General features: G+C 45.1%; 1 protein-coding gene across 2 annotated transcripts in view; it reads left to right on the forward strand.

The window, feature by feature from the left end:
* CD80 (CD80 molecule) overlaps positions 1 to 22,239 on the forward strand; it is a 99,864-nt gene that overhangs the window by 30,427 nt on the left and 47,198 nt on the right. For both annotated transcript variants that reach the window (XM_069202790.1, XM_069202789.1), the window contains exon 2: positions 5,696 to 6,040. In XM_069202790.1, the coding sequence (XP_069058891.1) occupies positions 5,696 to 6,040 (345 nt within the window). The remainder of the gene's footprint in view (positions 1 to 5,695; positions 6,041 to 22,239) is intronic.

Genomic DNA, 22,239 nt, shown 5'->3' on the forward strand with positions numbered 1-22,239 from the left:
GGTGTTTCACCAAAGTAATGAAACCAGCCATAGAATTCTTGGGACAACATGCTGCTTGTGACCCCGGATATAGCAATCTGTCCCTGACGGTCAATATCTTAGAAGATCTGGCATATGTCATCAACCAGGAAAAGTCGTACATGGTGCTCTCCACTCTCTTGGAGTTCCTAGGCTTCGTAAGAAATTCAGACTGGCACTCTACTTCTCCAGGTCAGAAGATAAGGCCCATTGAGAAGGGGGTTTAGAGGGTTCAAGCGTGAGACAAAGTCTACCTTGGTTGGATTGTCAGGTTGGTCAACATGTTGGGAGCTTCCATTTAAGTGATCATCCCAGGCCATCTCCAGTACAGGGCCCTCCAATGATTGAAGACCATTTTCCTTGCAATGGTTGCCCTATGTGGAGTTAGTTTCGCTTTACGAGGACGTCCATATTGACTTTAAATTGTGGCTGTCAAACACTGAAGCATGGAAAGGGCAAGCCATCTTTAGCCTGGTTCCAGATGTTGTGATCGAGTCAGATGACAAAAGGGGGCAAATGGTCTAGACTCTAGAGAGGAGCTTTACCTACATATGAATTGTCTGGACCCGGACTCCGGCCCCTAGTGCTGCCATTGTTGCATCCTCCTGAGAGTGGACAATGTCTTGGCTGTTCAGTGCATCAGTCACCTAGGAATGAATGTTATCAGAGTTAGCTAATGACTTTTGGCATGTCTTTTTGCAATTATGTTAGTTGACTTACCAGGCAAGGCGAACATAATCACAGATTGGAACTCACACCACCAAAAGGCCTTCAACAACTGGAAGCTGAGTTTCTAGTTTTTTTAGATAATGAAGATGTGGGCTCTGTGTAGGATAGACTACTTAGTGTCTTGACTGCTGTTTCAGCTCGCATTGCATTTCAGCTACAGACTAGATATATTTGCAATAGTGATGGACACCATTATGCAGGAATGTCTAGCATTTAACCATACCCTCCCTCCATTTTCCATAATTCGTAGGGTCACCAGTAGGTCAGAAAAAAGCCAGCAGAGCTGCCCTTAAAAGCTCTCCTATGGAGGACACATGCAGTTCCCAACTCTACTGGAGTTGTCTTGCGAACTCCTGAGATTACTCCCTTCACTACCAATGGTTCTTCTAGATTCAGTGGGCCGAACACACTAATTAGTGATGCAAGGCCTTCTTTATTTGGGTACATCTCTACTTTATGGAGTCACTGGTACATGCCAGGACTTTCGCGACAGCTCATCACTGCATCAGCCTGGCCACACACAGAAAGTACAGATTTGCTTAAAGTAGGTGTGAGACAGCCTTAATCCTGTGGGGCAGATGTTACTTATGTTGTCCATTTCATGTCAATTTTTGCTGCATATGCTGTAGCCTATAGGACTGTAAGCCCTTATCATTCTGCCTTCTCAGCAGGTTACTTACTGGTTGCAGATCAGACAGTTGGTAAACATCCTTTGGTGTCAAAGCTACTCAGAGGCAATTTATTTTCCATGTTTCTAGGACCAAAGTATCCCTTCCTACAGGTCTGCAGACAAGATGCTTATAAACAACACTGTTATATAACACCATGATTGCGTGTTATGGGCCATGGGCGGGCACACAGTTAAGTGAAGAAAGGAAGGGAACTAATAAAAACAAGGGAAAAAAAGAAAGAGGGACAAATAGACAAAAGGTGCATAAGAGGGAAATGTAACTAAGAAAAGTAAGGTTAAGAGGAAAAGGATGGGTAGATAGTAAGGGAAAGAAAGAACTGGAGGAGGAAGGAAGGGTAACAGGAAGAATGGAAACAAAAAGGGTGAAAGTAGGGTTGAAGGGTGAAAAGATGGATAGATGGAATGGTGAAAAGTTGGATGGAAGAGTGAAAGGGTCAGCAGATGAAAGACAATGTGCAGAAAGATGGGAGAATAGAGAGATGGAAAAGAGTGAATATATGGATGGATGGATACATAAATTTAGTGATGGATAGATGGGTGAAAGGATGGATGGGAGGTTGGATGGATGGATAAATGAAACAATTATGGTTGCATGGGTGATTGGTGGCTGATTGGAAAAGTGGGCAGATGGATGAGTGGATGAATGGATGAAATGATTAATACCACAATCACCGGTATTAGTTGGAACTGCAGCTGCAAACCCCCACCTTCCCAGAGCCCAAAACTGCAAGAACATTAATAAAAACACAATGCTGTAGCAGAATAGTCTCAAAGACACAGGGGTCCTAAACCAGAATAAGTAGGAAAAATGGAGATCCACCCACAACTGGACACACTGATCCTCACTAGAAGCTGGGGATGTCCTGTCCTAACGCAGGCATGGAGATCGGTTCAGAGTGAATGTCCAAAAAATGCAGAGGGACTGAAGGCATGAAATCCAACACAACACATGCACAATGCAGGGAGATCAAAAAGGAATCTGAGAAACCAACAAAGGTGCAGTGAGGGAGAAGATTGTGTGCAAACTAATACAAGAGTCAGAGGACCTAACAAGAAGCACGTTTACCAGGCAGTGAGCATTTACATCCTGCTGCCCTTTATAGTCCCTCTGCCTACAATGATCTAGAAGAGAAAGTGATGTCATGACCAATAGTGAACGGATGCTATTTTGGATTGGGTACTAATGTGTTAACAGTGATTATAAAGTATTCCCAGCGATCTTGGAAAGGGAATCATGCTGACCATGAGACCCTGATGACTCCCCACTCTCAAACTTTGTCCTAGTTGCCGTAATCTTCAATTCCTCTAATGTCTTACACTTACTGTAACTCACTGACCTCGGTCTGTGGGCTGTGTTGATGTATGCGGACGTTCTTGCAGTAGATGGATGTAAGGAGGATTAAAAGGAGAGAGGCATCATGTTTGCTTGAGTTGTGTGCTTAGTTTGCTCAATGTGACTGGAGGGATATTTCAAGTGATATTTTGATTTCCGAGAACTCCTTTGGCAGAATAAATACTTGAGGAGAATGCGGAGGCATGCCTCAGTCCTTGCATCACAAAAAGAGAAAGTGTGAGGGGATCATGGACCCCTATTACAAATGCTAAATTGTGATTGGTCTTCATTGTTTTCCTACTGATAAGATGTTTTTGAGCTTTGTTATGGCTGCTTCTTAATAAAGCAATAATTGTTTATAAATAATCAAATAGTGTCAGGCAGAGGTCCACAACAGTGTCCAGTTGTCACTGGTCAGCTGGGTTCTTCCGTGAAAAGGCCTCTTGCAGCTTGTTGTCTCTTTGTAGCCACACCAGAGCTCAACCAAGCGACCCTTGGAGTCAACTTCTTTGTCTAGGGTACAAGAGAGTCCTGTCTTCAGAGCTACTTGCAGTTCACAGACAGCAGGCTCACCCATCTTCTGATCTTTCAAAGATGCAGAATGTGTTCTGTAGTGTGTGCCTGGGGCTGCCACATTTATGCCTGGCACACGCTAGTGGGTGGGGGGTGACTCCTGGGCATACCTTACAAGTTCTGGGGACCAAGCCTAACCACTTTTTCAGTAGTTCCTGTTTCTCTTACTGCAAACATCCCCCAAATGCCATGCCATGAACATGGTCTGTGAGGGCTGGGGTTTGTGTGGATCACCAATTTCCTCCCACACCTCACACTAATCCGGTTTGAAACAGGTACTGTACACACAACATCCCAGAGACAGATGTCTGGTAGGAGAAAAGCAGAATCCTTCAATGATCAAATGGCGGATCCACAAGAATTGTCTTGGCATCCTGTTCTCTCCATTTCAGCTGTGCCCCATGTGCTACATGTGGCCCAGCAAGTGCCACATGAGGCAGGATTTGACAGTGTGGTGTCACAGGATGCCCGCAGTCCCATTCTGAGTATTCAGTGGAGTTCAGAGGAGTCACCTCTGCTCATTCAACTCAACCTATTGTTTGCTCCTGGGAGTCATTTTACAACCCATTCATACCTATTCAAGGCTGAGCACAGACTGGGAGAATCTGGAAGCTAATGCAAACTAGCCCCAGGAACATCAGGCAGGGAAAAAGTGACTTTGAAAATGTTACTTCTCCTTAATAGTTATTAGAAATCCAACTTCACCACTGAATTCAATTTTAATACCTATTACAAATAATGGCTTATCTTTTCATTCAGCAAGTCCCTTTCCAGAGGTAGCAATATAAGTGTTTTCATCTGCACTCTGGGTTTCTAAATATTAACAATAGTGATATTATTATTTTGCTACATGTCCCACTTTTAAATGCCATGTGCCCTACTGTATGGACCACAAGAGTTTCATAGGGGTGACTGATTAATAATTAATAAGGAAGTTTGTAGCTATCAAAGAGGGTCATCTTAACAGTTCGTACTTTAGGTTTTATGCTGCCAGTCAGGTTACACAGGATAGGCCTGAAACCATGTTTTCTTTTGTCACACTAGTGGATGGCACAATAAATGCTGAAGTCCACAAGTGACACTTAAGTTTTCATGCCTTGGGTGTATTTCCACACCATATACTATGGCCGTATAGAAAAGTTAAATCGCCCAATCAGGGATTAGCCACTTTCTCTAGGGGTTGTTTACTGGGTACTGGGCATCAGTGACCCAGAGTGCAGTCTAAAACCTAGCAATAAAATGATGTCCAGCAAAAGGTGAAAAATCATAGTTGGTCACTCAAAAAAGGCAGATTTCCTACAGTTCCAAAATATCAGTCAGAACAGCCAGGGGGTCAAGCACCCAGAGGCTCTTTGTCGCTTCCTTATGATCCAGTTTGTATCTACTAAACTTTGGGGGGTTTGTAGCACTTCTCTCTGCTCCATTAAGCTCATCTCGATCCAATGGACCTTGGAGCAAGAGCACAAACAGCTTTAAGCCACTCCAAAAGATCCGGCATTCCAGGGCTTCCTCTTGTTGCTGCTTCCAGACACAGCTGAAAGTTGTGGTAAATAAACACAACAACTGAAAAATGTGGTAAGGTTCTCTTCTTGGTTTAGTCTAAGCCCTGTCCCTATGACAACAGTAAGAGTAGAGGATCCTAACTGCAGGATTCCCTTGCACTTTTTTAGGGGCACCTTCACATCTTAGAAGCCTGACTCATCCACACATTCTGGACCAGGGAATGTGGGAACAGGCATATACACCTTTTACACAACACACCATTAATTTGGTCATAAAAACTACAAAATATGTTGAACACTGAGCTGTGAATTAACATTGATGTATTATTTGGCTGAATAAGAACAAAGTTTTAAAAACATAGGGCCTGATTTAGAACTTGGCCGACGGGTTACTCCTTCACAACGGTGACAGATATCCAGTCTGCCAAAGTCTAAATCCCATGGTATAGAATGGGATTTAGGTTTCGGCAGAGGGGATATCCATTACAGTTGTGACGGAGTAACCCGTCCACCAAGTTCTAAATCATGCCCGTTGTTTGAAGGTAATATTTGAACGAGCAGCAGCATTGACACATTTTGGATTCATTTTTAACTTTCTGGCTGTTCCCTGTTTTGCTTGCCCAGTTTTAGTTAATATTCTTTTACGTGAGTCAGTGTTTGCAGGCTTCCTATACAAATATTCATTATTACTTTATTAGACATTATTTTTGAGCTGCAGTCTTTCCTGAGACCAGATACAAAAGCTTGAATCTACCACGGATTGGGTGAGGGCTTGGTGGGAAGCCAACACATTATTAGTGATGTTGGTAATGGATGACTTCCAATAACCCTCCCTCTATTTGTGCTTAGGAATCTGCAAGGTTGTTTCCATCCAAGCCTCTCTGAACAGCACTGTGGTGCTGCCCTGCCATCATGCTATTGGACCTGAAGAGTTGCTGAGGGATTATCGCGTGTATTGGCAGATGGGACACATAGTGGCCCATGCACTGATGGATGGACGCCATGAGGAGCAGCACCAGAATGGGAAGTATTTCAACCGCACCTGCTTGGACCACAACAACCTATCCCTCAGCCTATCAGATGTCCGGGTCTCCGACGCGGGGTCCTACAGCTGCTACGTCCAAAAAAGAGATGGGACTGGCCGGGGTTTCAAAAGCATCCAGGCTGATTATTCAGTCCTGCTAAGTGTTATAGGTGAGTTGATAGTTATGTGTAGGTGAGTGGATAAATGGATGAATAATGAATGGACAGATATATGCGTTGTTTTGTTTGAACATCCTTTGGTTTGAAGGAGGTGGAAAGGGTCACTGATCACCTCTAGATTGTACAAAGCCTGTGTGTGGAAGTGAACCAAGTCCACGCTTTTAGCCATGGGACATGCTTGCAGAGTTTCTGATGTAGTATAAGTATGTACTGCAACCCCATTTGTTTTCCATGGCAAGCCTGTTACGGGTGCAAAGTGTATTGGAGAGGATGATCTCAGTTGCCCAAGAACATACATAATTGCTTGGTAATCTGTGTCACTGTGAATAAAAATAGAAGTCACTGTGATGGAAGTCCTCTTCAGCAATCACAAGTTCACTAGATAATTTTAAGGTCTTGTGTAACAGAGTTGTTCTTGTATTGCAAAGATCTGCACATTAAATTCTCTCCTGCTTCACTCAGTGGACTTAAAATAGTCACTGGGTTGGAAATCCCTTAGTACCAAACAACAGCAGCAAACTCATGAATGACAGATGTACTCACAGAGGTCTTTGAAGTGGCTGAGAAGCAGACATACTGCAATGTTGTCTACGCCAGGGGTTCTCAACCTTTTGACTTCTGTGGACCCCCACTTTAATATTAATGCAACCCGGGAACCACCACTGAATCATTATTAGAATCCTGGGAACCCCCCCCCCGAGTCATTACTGGAAGCCGGTGACTCCGGCCTAAACATTGTCAATGATTTGAACCGCAAAACAATACACAAAAAATACAGAAACAAGAATTAATCAAACACATAAACAATTGATAACACATTTTATTTAACTCCTTCGCTGCCAGGCCTTTTCCCCTCCTGTGCCAAGCCTTTTTTTGGCTATTTGAGGTAGTTCACGCTTAGGCCCTCATAACTTTTTGTCCACATAAGCTATCCATGCCAAATTTGTGTCTTTTTTTCCAACACCCTAAGAATTCCAAAGGTACCCAGAGTTTGTGGGTTCCCCTGGAAGAGAACAAGAAATTAGCCAAAATACAGCAAAAAATTGTTTTGGGGGGAAAAATGGGGAAAAAGTGCTGCAGAAGAAAACATGTGTTTTTTTCCTGCAAATGGCATTGACAAAGGGTTTGTGGTGCTAAAGTCACCATCTTCCCAGCTTTCAGGAACAGGCAGACTTGAATCATAAAACCAAATTTTCAACACAATTCTGGCATTTTACTGGGCCATACCCCATTTTTACTATGTTTGTGCTTTTAGACTCCTTCCAGTTTGTGACAGAAATGGATGTGAAACCAATGGTGGATCCTGGACAGCTAAACAAGACAACATTCTGAATTCAGCAAGTGTTATATATTATGATACTTTAGGTTTATGTTATTTAGGAATGCTAGTGTTGTAGAACTTTTAATATAGAATTCTGTAATGGAATGCAGAACATGGGAACAGAAGGGATAGGCCATTAAGACTAGAGAAGACTTGGAAGAAGGAAGACCGTGCTGATATAGAATAAAGATACCTTCATTTATACTATACACAAGTGTGGATTGGATCTTTTCTAGCAAGGAGTCAGATGTGTAGATCCTTCAAGATTATGCGACAGAAAGTAACAGTTGAAATGAAAAAATATTGAAATTGAGTTGAAAAAACAGCCATTTCTGCCCACATTTACTTCTGTAACTTTTTCCAGCTATCGCAGATTATTGAAAGCAATATACTGTTACATCTGCTGGACTCTTCTGGTTGCGGGGGTATATAGGGCTTGTAGGTTTGTCAAGAACCCTGGGTACCCAGAGCCAATAAATGAGCTGCACCTTGCAATGGGTTTTCATTGCATACTGGGTATACAGCAATTAATTTGCTCGAATATAAAGTGTGAAAAATAGGTATCAAGGAAACTTTTGGATTTGCACAACATAAGGTGTTGAGAAGCAGTGGTTATTTGCCCATCTCTGAATTCGAGGGTCCCCATACTAGCATGTGAATTACAGGGCGGTTCTCAAATAGACTTCTTTCTTACACACTGTGTTACATTTGGAATAAAAAATGTAGAGAAAGACAATGGGCAATAACGCTTGTTCTTCTATTCTGTATTCCCTCAAGTCTCCAGATAAAAATGGTACCTCACTTGTGTGGGTAGGCCTAGTGCCCACGACAGGAAATGCCCCAAAATGCAACATGGACACATCACATTTTTACATTGAAATCTGACCTGTTTTGTTTGGAGTGTTCCTAGTTGTGGAATTTGGCCTCTCGCTCAGCCGGCACCTAGGGAAACCTAGCAAAACTGTGCACTGTTGAAAACTAGACACCTAGGAGAATCCAGAATGGTGTGATTTGTGGGGCTCTCACCAGGTTCTAGCACACAGAATCCTTTGCAAACCTCAAAAGTTGGCAACATAAAACACTTTTTCATCACATTTCGGTGATAGAAAGGTCTACAATCTGAGAGGAGCCACAAACGTCTTTTCACCCGGTATTCCCCCAAGTCTCCCGATAAAAATGGTACCTCACTTGTGTGAATAGGCCTAGTGCTCGCGACATGAAATGCTCCAAAACACAACATGGACACATCACATTTTTCTAATGAAAACTGACCTGTTTTTTGCAAAGTGCCTAGCTGTGGATTTTGGCCTCTAGCTCAGCCAGCACCTAGGGAAACCTAACAAACCTGTGCATTTCTGAAAACTAGACATCTAGGGGAATCAAAGATAGGGTGCTTGTAGGCCTGTTACTGGGTTCTGTTACCAGAATCCTTAGCAAACTTCAAAATGTGGCTAAAAAAACATTTTTTCCTCACATTTCGGTGCTGCAAAGTTCTGGAATCTGAGGGGGGCCACAAACTTCCTTCCACCCAGCATTCCCCCTCATCTCCCGATAAAAATGGTACCTCAGACACCCGAGGGAGTCCAAGGAGGTGTGACTTGCGTGGATCCCCCAGTGTATGCTTACCCAGAATCCCGTGCAAACCTAAAATTTTGCTAAAAAAAAAATCGCGTTTTCCTCACATTTCTGAGTGGGATCACCGCACCGACACAAATTTCCGCCTAACGTTCCCCTCGGTCTCCCGATAAAAATGATACCTGACTTGTGTAGATGGGACAAGTGCCTGTGACAGGGAAGTGCCAAAAACATGTTGAAATTGAGAGGGAACCAAAGCGGTTCCAAAAGGACAATTAAAAAAAAAACATTTTTAACGCTGAGAAGTGGGGTCGAACATTTATTGGTATAGATGCGACAATGGTGGGTGGTAGGAATTTTGTGGATTCCTGCTGATTCCTAAAGGTTCCATCACAAAAATGTAGGGAAAATGTGTGATTTCAAGCAAAGTTGGAGGTTTGCAGGGCATTCTGGGTAAGAAAATGGTGTTGGGTGCATGTGAAGCTCACCACCCTGGACTCACCCAGATGTTTAGTTTTCAGATGTGCCAAGGTCTGGTAGATTTTTCTAGGTGCAGCCTCCCAAAGTCCAAAAATTGCAGCCGCTCACCATTCCAAGTGGAACGATTTTTGGAGTTAGCCTAGCTCTCTTGGCCCAAATGTAAAATCAAAACCCATAATAATCAAATGTCCTCTTTCTTGCCGTTGGGATGAGATGCTTTAGTTTGCAGGGGGGCTGAAAGACTGTTACCCCCTTCAGTTGGGATTGAGGGCATAACCATGCCCATACAGGTTGGCAGCCCCCACCCCTCTTTTTTTTTTATTGCCTGGCATCTAGTAGGCTTTCTGACCCCCCGGGGAGCAGATCGGTGTTAATTACTCAATCTGCCCACCTCGTGGGCAGAACGACTTGTTCCCCATTTATCTGTGGTGGGGGTATGGCACCCTCTTTTAAAAAAAAAATCTTCCCCTGTGTCTAGTGGGCTGGCTGATCTGCCCCCAGGGGGCAGAAATGACCATCAGTAATGTGCCCCATGGGGAGCAACCCTTGCCCAAGGGGCCGCCTCTCCCAAACAAAACACACAGACACCGATCCCTGGTGCCTAAGTGGTTTCTGCCCCCTTTGGGGGCAGGTGGGCCTAAGTGAACGAGATAAGCCTCCTCGTCCTAAGGAGAAACAAATCAGTTTCTCCTCAGACGCGATGGAAGCCATGCTTCCAGCACGTATGGGGCGACACCTGATGAGGTCATTGCCCCGGAAGGAGTCGGGGTGGGTCGGGTTTGCAGCGGAAGCGATTCCCCTGCCATCCTGCCCTTGGGAGTTTGAGTGGGTGAACCACAGGTACAGGTCATAACAGTTACGTCCTTGGCACACCATCGCTGCAGCCGAGAACGTAACCGTTACGTCCATGGCACCGAGGGGTTATTTGCAAACAAATATAAATAATTTATTTTAACAGGAAGATTGGAGCTCTTATAAGTTCAATTGAAGCCGCACATTGTCCAAACTATCACACTGTATTCCGTGCGATGCACCCGCACTTCTCCCATAGTTACACCAAGAAGCCTGCAGACTAGGAGTAACGCCGCTTTCAAGGACAACCATATTCCTCAAAGAAAAACAACAAATGCAATATTGTTTCCCTATCCCATCCGCACACTGAACTCTGGGCCTGATTTATATCTTGGCAGACGGGGTTACTCAGTCACAAACGTGACGGTTATTCTGTCTGCAGTATTACGCTTTCCATAAGATATAATGGCATCGAAATATGGCGGACGGGATATCCGTCATGTTTGTGACAGAGTAACCCCATCTGCCAAGATCTAAATCAGGCCCAGAGTTCAGTTTCTGTAAATAAGTTATGCAATTTTACACCGAAACTATTAATAGGGAGTGTCCCAAATCTAAAATTCAAATAAAGTTCCTTAGCCAAAGGCGGGGTGATAAAGTTCATAAATAGTTCAAAGTAATGATCTGGTTTACAATCTAAAAATCCTCCTTTGAGTGAATAATGTGGGGTGGTGGCATGAATGTTTTCCAGCGCAACCTGCCACTACCCATCTGAGAGTGATGTTTTAGATACTTATGTACTCTCCCGCGATTATTCCAGAGCTCCATCAAACCCAAGGAGGTCAGTTGCGAGTCTACCAAATTAAGCGAGGGAATCTTGTGGGAAGTGTCCAAGGCTATCACCTCTTCTAGTGCTGACCGATAATCCATGAATTCTTCAGTATTCCACAGTCTTCTCTCATATACCAGCACTCTTAGATTTTTTTCTGCAATGGTTTTGAGACCTAAATCAATATGGATCTCAAAAACTTGTTTTCCAAAGATGATAGCTATTTTAACTGTTTATTTGCCCATAATTCTTCTCCATAGAGGGCTCCACCCAATGCTTATATATTATAAATGTGTAAGGCTGGTGAAATAGACCTGGATGACTTAGTTTTTTTAACTTTGAAATCTTTGAATTCCAGAGGTGCTCTGCTGTAGTTTATGGGTGCTCTTTTAAATGTGATGTATCCACTCTACATTGGGGGATATTTATACACCCAAGTAATCAAAGTATCTTATTGTTTACAGTCTCGAGTTATCCAACACAATCCTACCCCCCCCCCGAAAAGATTTATGAGGGTTGAGGGTCATAAATTTGGTCTTTGAGGTATTAATCTTTGGACCACAGGTTTTATAAAATTCCATAAACTTCTACAACAGCTGTTGGGCACCCCAAGGTGATTCAAATGAGGAGAGTGTCATTGGTGAAAAATGACTCAAATAAGGTGAGTCATTTGTGCAACTGTTAAGGCCACTGATGACATAATTAATGTGAAGAGACAATAAATGCCCTTTATTTAGCGCTGCTGTCTTCCTATAAATAATGTCGAACCTAAATACCTGGTCAAATGTACTGACGTTTTTCCTCAAGCCTGCTTGTAAGGTTGTCAAAATGTTATAGGTGCCCACCCATTCCTGTAATTTATTAAGTACCTTGTGGCAGAAAAGTTTCTGGAACCATCACTTAAACTTATTGGTTGATAATTACATGGGTTGTCTCTGCCCCCTTTTTTAGGTTTCACCTGCGAAGCACTGGTACTGTGTTTGCAAAGTCTTTTGAATTTAAAAAAAAATCTTAAAAGGGGCTTAAAACCTGCCCCTTACTTACTTGAACTTACTATTCATTCATTACAACGTTGCTCGAATTTACTTACTTCTCATTGGCCAGCAGGTAGTCTGCTTTCACTTCCAGCTTCTTCCTGCTGCTCTTGCCGTCGTGTGGAGCTTGGACAAAGTGAACCTACGGGTCACTGGCTACTGGCCAGTGTCCTTCCCTGGCTACTCACTCGCAAGGTACTTTTTTGATCAATGCCAAACAATCACTCCATACGAGGGCATGTGTTTGTGGTCTTTATGCACATTTGTTGACGCATTCTGTACCTCATGCTACAGCGATGTACCACTGAATTGGATGATAGCTATATCGTTGCCTGTGCTGCAACCACTACATGGAAAACATGTTTGAGGTATGCAAAAGATGTAACTGTGCATATGTTTACAGTAACAGTTCCATGCCGATCCTTCCAATCTGCTTGAATTATCAAGATCACAGACACCTTGGTCCAAGGTCAAATGGAGCGTTTAGCAGGAAGGCTCTTGACTCTTCACCCATCAGTGTCATCTACTCCCTTCCTTTGTCGCCATTAAGCTTCATAGCATCAGCAGATAGCTGACACATGCACTTTGGCAGGGGGCGCACAGCTGATCTAGGCCCGTGTGCCTGCCAAGTTTCAAGGTTACACCTCCAGATGCATAAATATCTCTTGTTCTGACATTGATGGTGTCAGGCGCCTGACCCTTCCTCAACCCACTGCCGCAGCCTCCCAGTCATCAGACAGAAGCTAGTGATTTTCCACAGTGTTAGGTTTTTGACATTCATTCCTAGGCAAACATCTGTGCTCCTGTATTGCAATACCAAGCCTAACGTTTTCTTTGGGGCACTTAAACATTGTCTGCTTTCCCTTTCTCAACCCCCTCCTGGCCGCAAGAAGGAGTATTTTCTGAAGCATTGTTTTTGGTCAGCATGCACATCACCCTTTGATCACCAGTGTATCACTTGGTTTCTCTTATTCACCATAGTTCGGCCTTCAACTCACTCACAGTCTCAGCAAGAGTCCTAATTAAAGATTTTGGCAGGGAAGTAGCTCAGGGTGGGGGGGAGGGGTGTTTGGGGTGTGACCCCCCCCCAAGCAAATGCATTCTTGACTTGAGAGTTGGGTCTGGACGCCCTGAGTCGGGTCACCTATGCCTTTGTTGTTGTTTCTCATTGTCCTTGTTTCAACAAAAGGTTTTAACTTGTAATAATTTTTTATCAGGAACTTAGACGTGGCCCACCTGATGCAAATCAGTATTGAACTTGTTCTTCATGGGAACAGTGTATCCCAAACCTTGGTCATCTCTTCCCCCTTTGGTGTACTGTTTTTAGTTGGGAAATTTACGATTCACACCTTTACGATTCACACCTTTCCGAATCTCACCGACTACGCCGCCGCCCGTGGATTTTAGCTAAAAAATGTAATCTCTTAACTCTTGTTCCGAACCAGCATTGTCAGACCCTTCTTGAGGCATTTAAATCTTTGGCTCCAAGGGTTGTATATGTATTGGCAGGTCAAGCGGTTGACTCTTTTTGTCAGCAGTTAACACCTCAAACCTGTTCTTACACAAAACATTAAATTTATGGGACAATTCCAGTCTAGGGTAGGGATGACGAACAGCAGAAGCGCTCACCAGGTCATCTCCTTTACTGGGTTTCTCTATAGTAGTTGTGAATGCACCATAGGTGCAAGTACAATTTTTTATTTCTTTTTTGCATTTAAAATTTCAGGTATTTTAGGCTGTTTCAAAAGAGTAGGTTTTTATTTGTTGTTCCCTGGCTTAAGAATGAGCTCCACCTCCTCTACTAAAGTGTCAGTTTCATCTATTGCGCAGTTTGACGTGTGATTCTTTGATTTGGAAACTCCCTGCAGTGTTGTCCATGTTGAGTGGTAGAGACAAGTAAAGAAACTTAGACCTTCAACTCAGAACACAATGAGACTGCAACATAGTTGCAAACAAATAAGAGCAGGGTGGTTTTGGAGGAAGTAAGAGAGCACAAAAGCTGAGGGTGGGATGGTAGACATCGTGGGTATTCATAGATTTTATTAACTCACTGTGGCTGGGATGTCAGGCTCATAAGACCAAGGGGGGTAACCCCGCCTTGCCTCCTCCTGGCAATGACTGCGAAAATGGGCCCACCCTTGGCATGAGCTTTGCCCAGACCCGGCCCACACAGCGGGTCAGAACAATGCATTTCATAGCGCCAGCAGTCCATGGGGCCTCCACCTCCTCTGTTACTGTGTCCTTCCTCTGCTCAAGGGATTCTGGGATCGGTAGTCTCTCAGCAACCAACAATGGCAACATCCCACTCAGGGGGTAGATCAATGCGCTTTATAGCCAACACCGAGATGGCAGATCTCTAACATTTGTGTCCACCTCGGGCAGCTCACTTCAGGGGTGGGACTGGCCTGAGGGGGGTGGAGAGGCCTCCCTGAATACAGAATTTCTCGCTGGCACAGGTGCCAAATGGTCTCTGGGGCGGGAGGGCGGCCTCTCTCCTGTGTGTGAAGCCAGATCTGCATACCAAGAGCGGCGGGCCTGTTTGAAGCCTCCTACTTTGTAATTCAGATTTACAGGTCATTCTTTTGGGAGGGGTGTGTATAACACCTAACCCACGGCAGGCTTTGTGACCTACTGCCCGAGAGCACAGACCCTCACCCTAGAAGGTCAACCTCGTGTCTGGCGCTGGCAGACTGGCTGAAACTGGTCAGTCCACCCACTGGTAGTTTATTTATTTGAGAGTTTTCTATAGCGCTGGCAAGACCGAGAGGGTATCAGAGCGCTTTACGACAGAATACATAATAAACATATGAAAAACACATGAAAAATATAAGAATCACATTACAGACCGATTATACAGAAGGGTTCTCATGAACAAAAGGATAACGATCCGGTAGTTGGCAGGTTATCCTCTAAGGTGCCCTCGGGGTGCATGTATTGATAAATCCATCACTGGTATCAGTGAGGGTTTATCAATACGAGATGTTTGACACCAAACATCCCTATGTTCATTGAAGCCATCATGTAGCTGGGGAACTCGTACTGACAAGTGTCCAGCACATGTACTTAAAATAGCATCTTTGCTCACTCACCATGTCTAAGAATCGACAAAGACAGAGCAGGGGCGTACCTGCACACACGGATATGTCCTCACATGTAATATAATGCACTCTGCCTTAGGGTTGTAAGGCCTGCATAGGGGTGACTTACATATGTTGCACGGAGTGCTCGCGGAAAAGGCACATAGGAGGTGTGTCATGTTGTGTTTTCACTTTTAGCTCCATCGAGACATGCAGCCTGTAGTGGCAGTCTGCTTGTGCTAGGTGTGGGTCTCTGAGGATGGCACCGTACATGCTGCAGCCCTCAGGGAACCTCTTTGGTACCCATGCCCTAGGTACCAGGGGTACCGTCTACTAGGAACCTACAGGGGGGCCAAAGGTATTGCCAGTTGGGGAACCGTTGTACAGTTTTAGGGAAGAGATCTGGCACTGGGGCCTGGTTAACAGGAACCCAGTGTGCTTTTTGTCAAATTGCATCGAATACCAGGCAAAATGTGGGGGGTGACCATTTCAAAAAGGGGCACTTTCCTACAGCCATCATCCTTAGTCATCCTACATCTTTCTCCTCCTCCATCATCCTCTATCCTCCTCCTTCATCCACCTTTTCCATCATCCTAAGTCAACATCATCCTCTTCCTCCACCATCATCATCCTCGATCATCCTCCTCCTCCTCCATCACCCATCATCCTTTTCTTCTTCCATCATCCTCGAACAAAGCTCATGAAAAACTTTTTTCCTAAAAAAATAGTTGAGGTCTGCATGCATGGTTCTCAATTAATGTAACTTGTGCCAGATAAAATCCTGACCCACATGCTCCTGTGATGCAATTCCAACGCAGAATTACAGCGGCAGCCAATATGTTTGATGGAGCAATGCCTTCTGCACGAAAAGCCCAGCCAAATTTTTGGTTCATCAAAATATTACATTGTCTCCTTTTCTTTAGAATTTTGTCTTAAGTCGCGTCTTCATGTGCGGGGGTGGAACGGTTTGTGTTTTTGAATCCTCACGATTTAAAGAGACTCGTCTCAAAAATGGCAGTCCTGCACCACAGTAAGGTGGTGCCTAGCTGAATCAGCACAAGGGGGAACCAGATTTAAGCTATTCCTAAGTAGATAACTCTGCTGCCTAGAGATGGACAGGAACCACAGTGGCAAAATATAATTTTGACTGAGGTCCCTAAAAATCCTTGCAATGGAGCTGGAAGCAAGGGCTTGTGCCAGATACGCATGGCTGCGACTCCCGGCATTTAAAAGAAAAGCAAATACTCTACTCTAATTGGTGAATGCAAATAATCTGTGGTTACTGGGCTCATTTCCAGAGCTATTTTAGCATTTTCATTCCCTCTGTGAGTAGAATATTGGGTTTCTTGAACACAGTTGTAATTAGCTGAACCACCTGCATTCTGCATCACACATAGAAAGAGAAACTTGCTTCTTAGGAAGACACCCCTTCCTGCACAAAAAGAATCCTGTCTGTAACACATGCATCCTTGCAGCATTGCGCAACGTGCCTGCGTTGGTGCTAGGCAGCCCACATTGTGCCAGCGCTAGGAGAGAGCAGCTATATCTTAGTAGATATGGCTCATTTCTGCTCTCCTCTCTTCACGCAGCGTTGCATTTTTGTTGGCAACAATGAAGGTGAATTATCTGTGGGGGCGCACATATGTTTGACTGTTCTCAAAAAGTTGTCAATCTACCTGTAGGAGCATCTTACTGTCTCAAGCCCACATCTTGCTTACATCTCTTGGAGGTAGCCCTCTGCAGTTCCCTGGCAGGCAGAGGCCCGCTGGCAGTGCCCCTGGTCTGTACCTGGGGAGTCCCAGCCTCTTGGCAGACAGGTTAGGCCCATGAGAGATCTCAGATGTAAAAGTTTGCAGGTACTTTGAATAGAGACATCTTTAAATCTGTTGTAATGAAAGCAGAGTTTGGTGTTCGAGCCTCGGGTGGATTTAAGTCATGTGGACCCAAGCCATGCTGGCCACGCCAGTGTGTTTCATTTAATTTTACTTGTTGAAATGATTGTTTGCCTACAACCATGTCTTTGGTTTAAGCATTCGTATACAGTGAAATCAGCAATGGCACAGTCTAAGGTCTGGCATGTATTTTAAGTCCTGATTAAAGTATTCTTAAAGTCTACAGTGGTGGAAAGAACAGATTGTATCCTGTAAACAATCCCTCTGTGAGCTAACAATTTAATGTGTGATGAATGAATGTACTTTGGAGATGCAAAATAGTCCCTCATACATTCTAATGAAATATTCCACTGGAAGTGGAATTATATATTTGGAAGGATCCAAGGTCGACAGTTAACTATAACTGGTGAACGTCAGTGTTTTTAAGCATCACTTTAACTTTGTTTTTTTCAGTAGGTCACCACTAGGTAGTTATAGTTAGGATCTAATTTCTATAGAAAAAGCATTTTTTGTTTTGCTAATAACTTTGGCGCAGTTTTATGAATCTTCATAAAATGTTCTAAAAAAATACGACGCTCACTTCAGCGTCTGTCTGAAAAGTTTCAGGTTGATCTGTCAAGTGAGGGCCAAGACAAAAGGGGGAGGGTCCCAAAACACTTTTCCCCCCATGCATTTTTCCATAGGGATTTTTAACAAGAATAGCGCCCAAACCACTGGATGAAATTATACCAAATTTGGCAAGAAGGTAGCTCTTGGTCCAGAAAGTGACCTTTTTGTTATTTGGTGTTCAGAAAGTGCTGGCAGCCATGTTGGAACTCAGCTTCAGTAGAGTCCCAGAAAAAAAGACTAAAAAGATAGAAAAGAGGACAGAGTATGGACACCCTGTCCCCTTAGCTCTGGTGACCCCCCCCCCCAGAGCAAAAAAACATTAAAAAAATAAAAATCAGCAGTAGTTGCGTCAGATTTACGGATTTGCCGAAAATATTTTACAAAGAAGTGCATGCTTCCGTGCTTGTTTCAGCGAAGCCCTCCGGTGGGCCAGGTCCCAGTGGCATTGAAATTTTGAATGCAGGTGGGGCTGCCCGGAACCCCCTGCAGCCCCGGGGCCCACCACCTCTCTGGGGCTAATGTATTTTCAAATGCGGGGGCCAGGTGGCCCCCAGCAACCCCACCACCTCCCGGAGAACAATTTCAAATGAAATGCTGGGGAGGGGGGGAACCAACCACCCTGCAGTCCCGGGGACCACCACTTCCCCAGGGCAGAATTTGAAATGAAACACGTGAGGGGGAGAACCTTGTCACCCTGAAGCCCCAGGGACTGCCATCACCCAGAGGCTACATTTGAATAAGATAGGGGGTCTGTTTCGGACCCCTAGCCCCAGGGACCACCATCTCCCCAGTGTGGTATAAATTGGCCCCCCTCAAGGAGCTAGTGATGGCCATGGGGACCGCCACCCGCCAAGGTCGGCTCCTGCTATTTCCTGGGGTGCCAGGCCCAGGACATAGTTGTTTGTTCTGACCTTTGACTCCCCCCAAGTCAGAGCAAACACTCTGGTTCTAGCAAGTGAGAGCTGTCAAACAGCTCCCCTTGCTGCAAGCAGAAATGCAGGCAGGAAACCACAGGAAACAATTGCTTTCACAGACAGGGAGCTGCATGTTCAGCAGGTCCCTGTCTGTGACAGCAATGCTGGCTCCCGCAGAAGGCAGGGCGCCGAGTGGAACCACAGGGGTGCTCAGGCTCCACCCACGGTGTTCAGCCGTGGTGACTGGGTGCTCTGGCGGGCACCCAGATGACATGGCCGGGCCTCAGGGGATGGGCTCCCTGGGGCAAAAATCGGCCTGGAGAGGGGATCCGCACAGCCCTCCTCATCCCCAAAAATGATATGTTTAGGTGGGGCTCCAGGGTATAGGGTCCTCGAGGCTGAGATCAGCCCAGGGAGGGAAACACATGCTCCCCCTTCCCCGAACAATTTTTTTTTTTTAATGCTGGGCCCCTGGGGGATGGGGTCCTTGGGGCCAAAATCGACCAGGGGAGGGGGTCGCATGGGTCCACTTCCTCCCCCCAAAAAAATTTAGGAGGCTGGGTCCTGGAGGATGGTTTCAACAGGGCCAAGATCAGCCCAGGGGAGGAGGGCTACACAGACGTCCCTCCCTGAAAACAATACATATTAACACCAGGCCCCAGGAAATTGGGTCCCTGGGACCAAAATCGACCCGGGGTGGGCGCGTGGCCCGCCTCCCCCTCAAAAAAGGTTTTAGAAGGTCGGGCCCTGGGGTATGGGATCCCTAGGGCTGAAATCGGCCAGGGGATGGAGGCCACGCGGACCTGCAGCCAACTCCTGGCCAGGTGCAGCGTGGGTTGTGTGGTTTGGGGGGGACGGCCATGTGCAGCTGTGGTTGGATTAACTAATAGTAATGAAAATTCCTTTATTTAAAAAAAAAAGCCCATAGAAATTCACCGAAAAAAAAAAACAGATTACAGGGATGTTATAGTTCTGAAACAGAGCCCTAAGGTCACTATAACTCGCGCCTTTGCCATGCACTGTTAATTACCCCACAAATTACGGCACTCATGACATCTAACAACATCATTAATAATATCAATATATTATTTGCTGTAAAATCTTTGACTAAAAACTGTGCATGGCGGGGCGCAAGTTATAGCTACTTGAGATAACTCTATCTATAACAGGTGAATTTCCATGGTTTTGTATGTTTAAAATCTGAGCCTAACTCTAAGGTCCCTGTAACCTTTGTTTCTTAAAGTGAATTTCTATATTTTTTTTAATTGTATTTCCTAACTGTAACGTCCCTGTAACCTTTGTTTTTTTTTAGTGAATTTTTATATATATATATATACATATATATATATACACACACACATACACACACCCCTGCAGATAAGAGTTTCTCTGGTATGGTTGTCTGACCCTATATCCCTGGAAGAGCGTAACTTTTCATAGAAAAGAGTGGCAGGCACCTGTCCATTCATCCATTCTTCTTTTCTCCGAGGGGGAGTGATATGCATTTTCCCCTTGGCACTGTGGAGATCTGACCCGGTACGTCCCCTGCCCCAAACTGTGAGTTGTATGACAAGGTGAGATGATGATACCCGGTGCTTCTGTTTCTCTCTCCTTCCCATTCCCCTTTCCTCTGATCTACTGCTGACCACAACACTAACCCTTTGCATGATCGCTACTGGGTATAGGGAAGAGTTGACTAAAGCATCACTTTTCTGCATCCCAATTACTAGCTTTGTGCTACCACTTCATCAAACACACAAACAGTGATGGGAGAAATGCTTGCAATATGTCTAACCACTAGCAGTCACTCAGAGTAGCATCTCAACCCATCGTTCTTTTGCCCACCATGCCACCTCAGTTTGAAGCCAACCATTTGCAAATCAGTCTTGATCCTGCTACAACAGGAACAGTCCAGCCTGAACTTCAAGGCCAGGTCTTCCCTGCACATACAACAGAAGCACCCCAAGACTGGTTTGACCCTTTTTGGGGCTGCTCAGCAATGCTTAATTTGTAAATAAAGACGTGCTGTTGCACAAAGCCCTTCTCTTAAACACGGGGCTGCTGCAATTAAATGTGCGAACCCGGAACACTGAGGCAGCGTAACCCTGAAGCCATTTTGGGCCTCTTATTCCATTTACAGCCACTCTCTGCCCCGTCAGCTCACTCTTGCAGCTTTCTGCTTTCTTCACTTGTGACGCTTTTTCGGTTTTCTCGTCCTCTGTCTTTCCCATGTGTGTCTTTTGCTCGCAGTAAACGCTTGAGGCAGAAAAATAAGCACCTGCCCTCAAAAATAAGTGCCGGAAACAACAAGCACAAATTAAGCTCAGCCTCAGCTAGGTGTAACTTGGCTCTCTATACTTTAGCTCCACCATTAAAACTCCGAAAATGTCGAGTACCTGCACTTCTGTAATTTGAAAGGGAGAGTACCAGCACTTCTCCGGACTGCTGTAATACCTTTGTAGATTGGGTACTGGTCCTTGGTATCGCGAGGTACCCTGAGATAGTGAGTAGCTGCGCTGCTACATTTCCACTGAGAGCACGGGCATGGAGGGACGAGCTTTTGCAGATGTAGTTCAGACGGCCTAGGTCTAGGAACTCCTGGTTCCCCAGATCCATGGATAATGACCCCCATCCACCAATGGTGACAGAGACACTAAGCGCCTTGAGAATGATGTAACTGTCATGCACACTCCACACAGCTGCTAGAAGAGGGGACCAGACAGTCAGCACCTGGACGCACCTGTAGACACATGCAGAAGGAGGTCTTCACTTGAGCTATACTTCTTTACATTTATTGCAGAAATATTTGTTCTTATGACCAATAATGCATGAGCTATGTTTTGATTTGAAGAATAGTAAGGGTTAAGCTACTAAACTATTCAGTCAACTAGTAACTGGACTGGACATGGTGGAACTGTGCACCACCTGACATCAACAGCGAACACTAGCACGAGAAGCTGCTCGCTTTATTATAACACAATACACTGCTTGGATTGTGTTCTTTAACAACTGCATGGTCTGTTGGCATGAGACATGCACCAGCATGGAAATGTTATGTATTTACAGGTAATATGACAGCTCAGTAGGTTATTGCACCCGCTGCGGAGATATGCTCGCAATCAGTTCGTGAGTTAGGGTTAAAGATGTGCAAAGGGGTTGTATGTTGGAACGACGCCTGCCGGAACAACGAATGCCAGAACAACGAGGTCGGAACAACAACCTCGTTGTTACCACTAATGCCTTTACCACGAGTGCCTTAACAACGATTTTTCGTTGTAAAGGCATTCCTGGTAAAGGCATTAGTGATAGGCATCCATTGTTTCTGCATGCGTCCCCCCTGCCCCCCACTCCCACCCCTAAAAATTACCACGACCCCCCCCTAAAACCACACCAACCCCCCACCGTTGCCCCTAAAACTACCCCGCCCCTAAAACTGACCCCCACCCTACCCCCAAAACCTAAAACAACCCCAAGCCCCACCCCATCCCTGAAACCTAAAGTACCCCCACCACTAAAACTACTCCGAGCCCCCCACCCTGCCCCTAAACCTAAACCCCCCAACCCCCCACCCCGCCCCTAAAATTACCTGACCCCCCAACCCACCCCTAAAACCTAAAACCCCAACCCCCCACCCCCGCCCCACTTACCTGAATCGTGGCCTCGTCGC

The sequence above is a fragment of the Pleurodeles waltl genome, chromosome 8 (genome assembly GCF_031143425.1).
Source record: "Pleurodeles waltl isolate 20211129_DDA chromosome 8, aPleWal1.hap1.20221129, whole genome shotgun sequence".
Lineage (NCBI taxonomy): Eukaryota > Metazoa > Chordata > Amphibia > Caudata > Salamandridae > Pleurodeles > Pleurodeles waltl.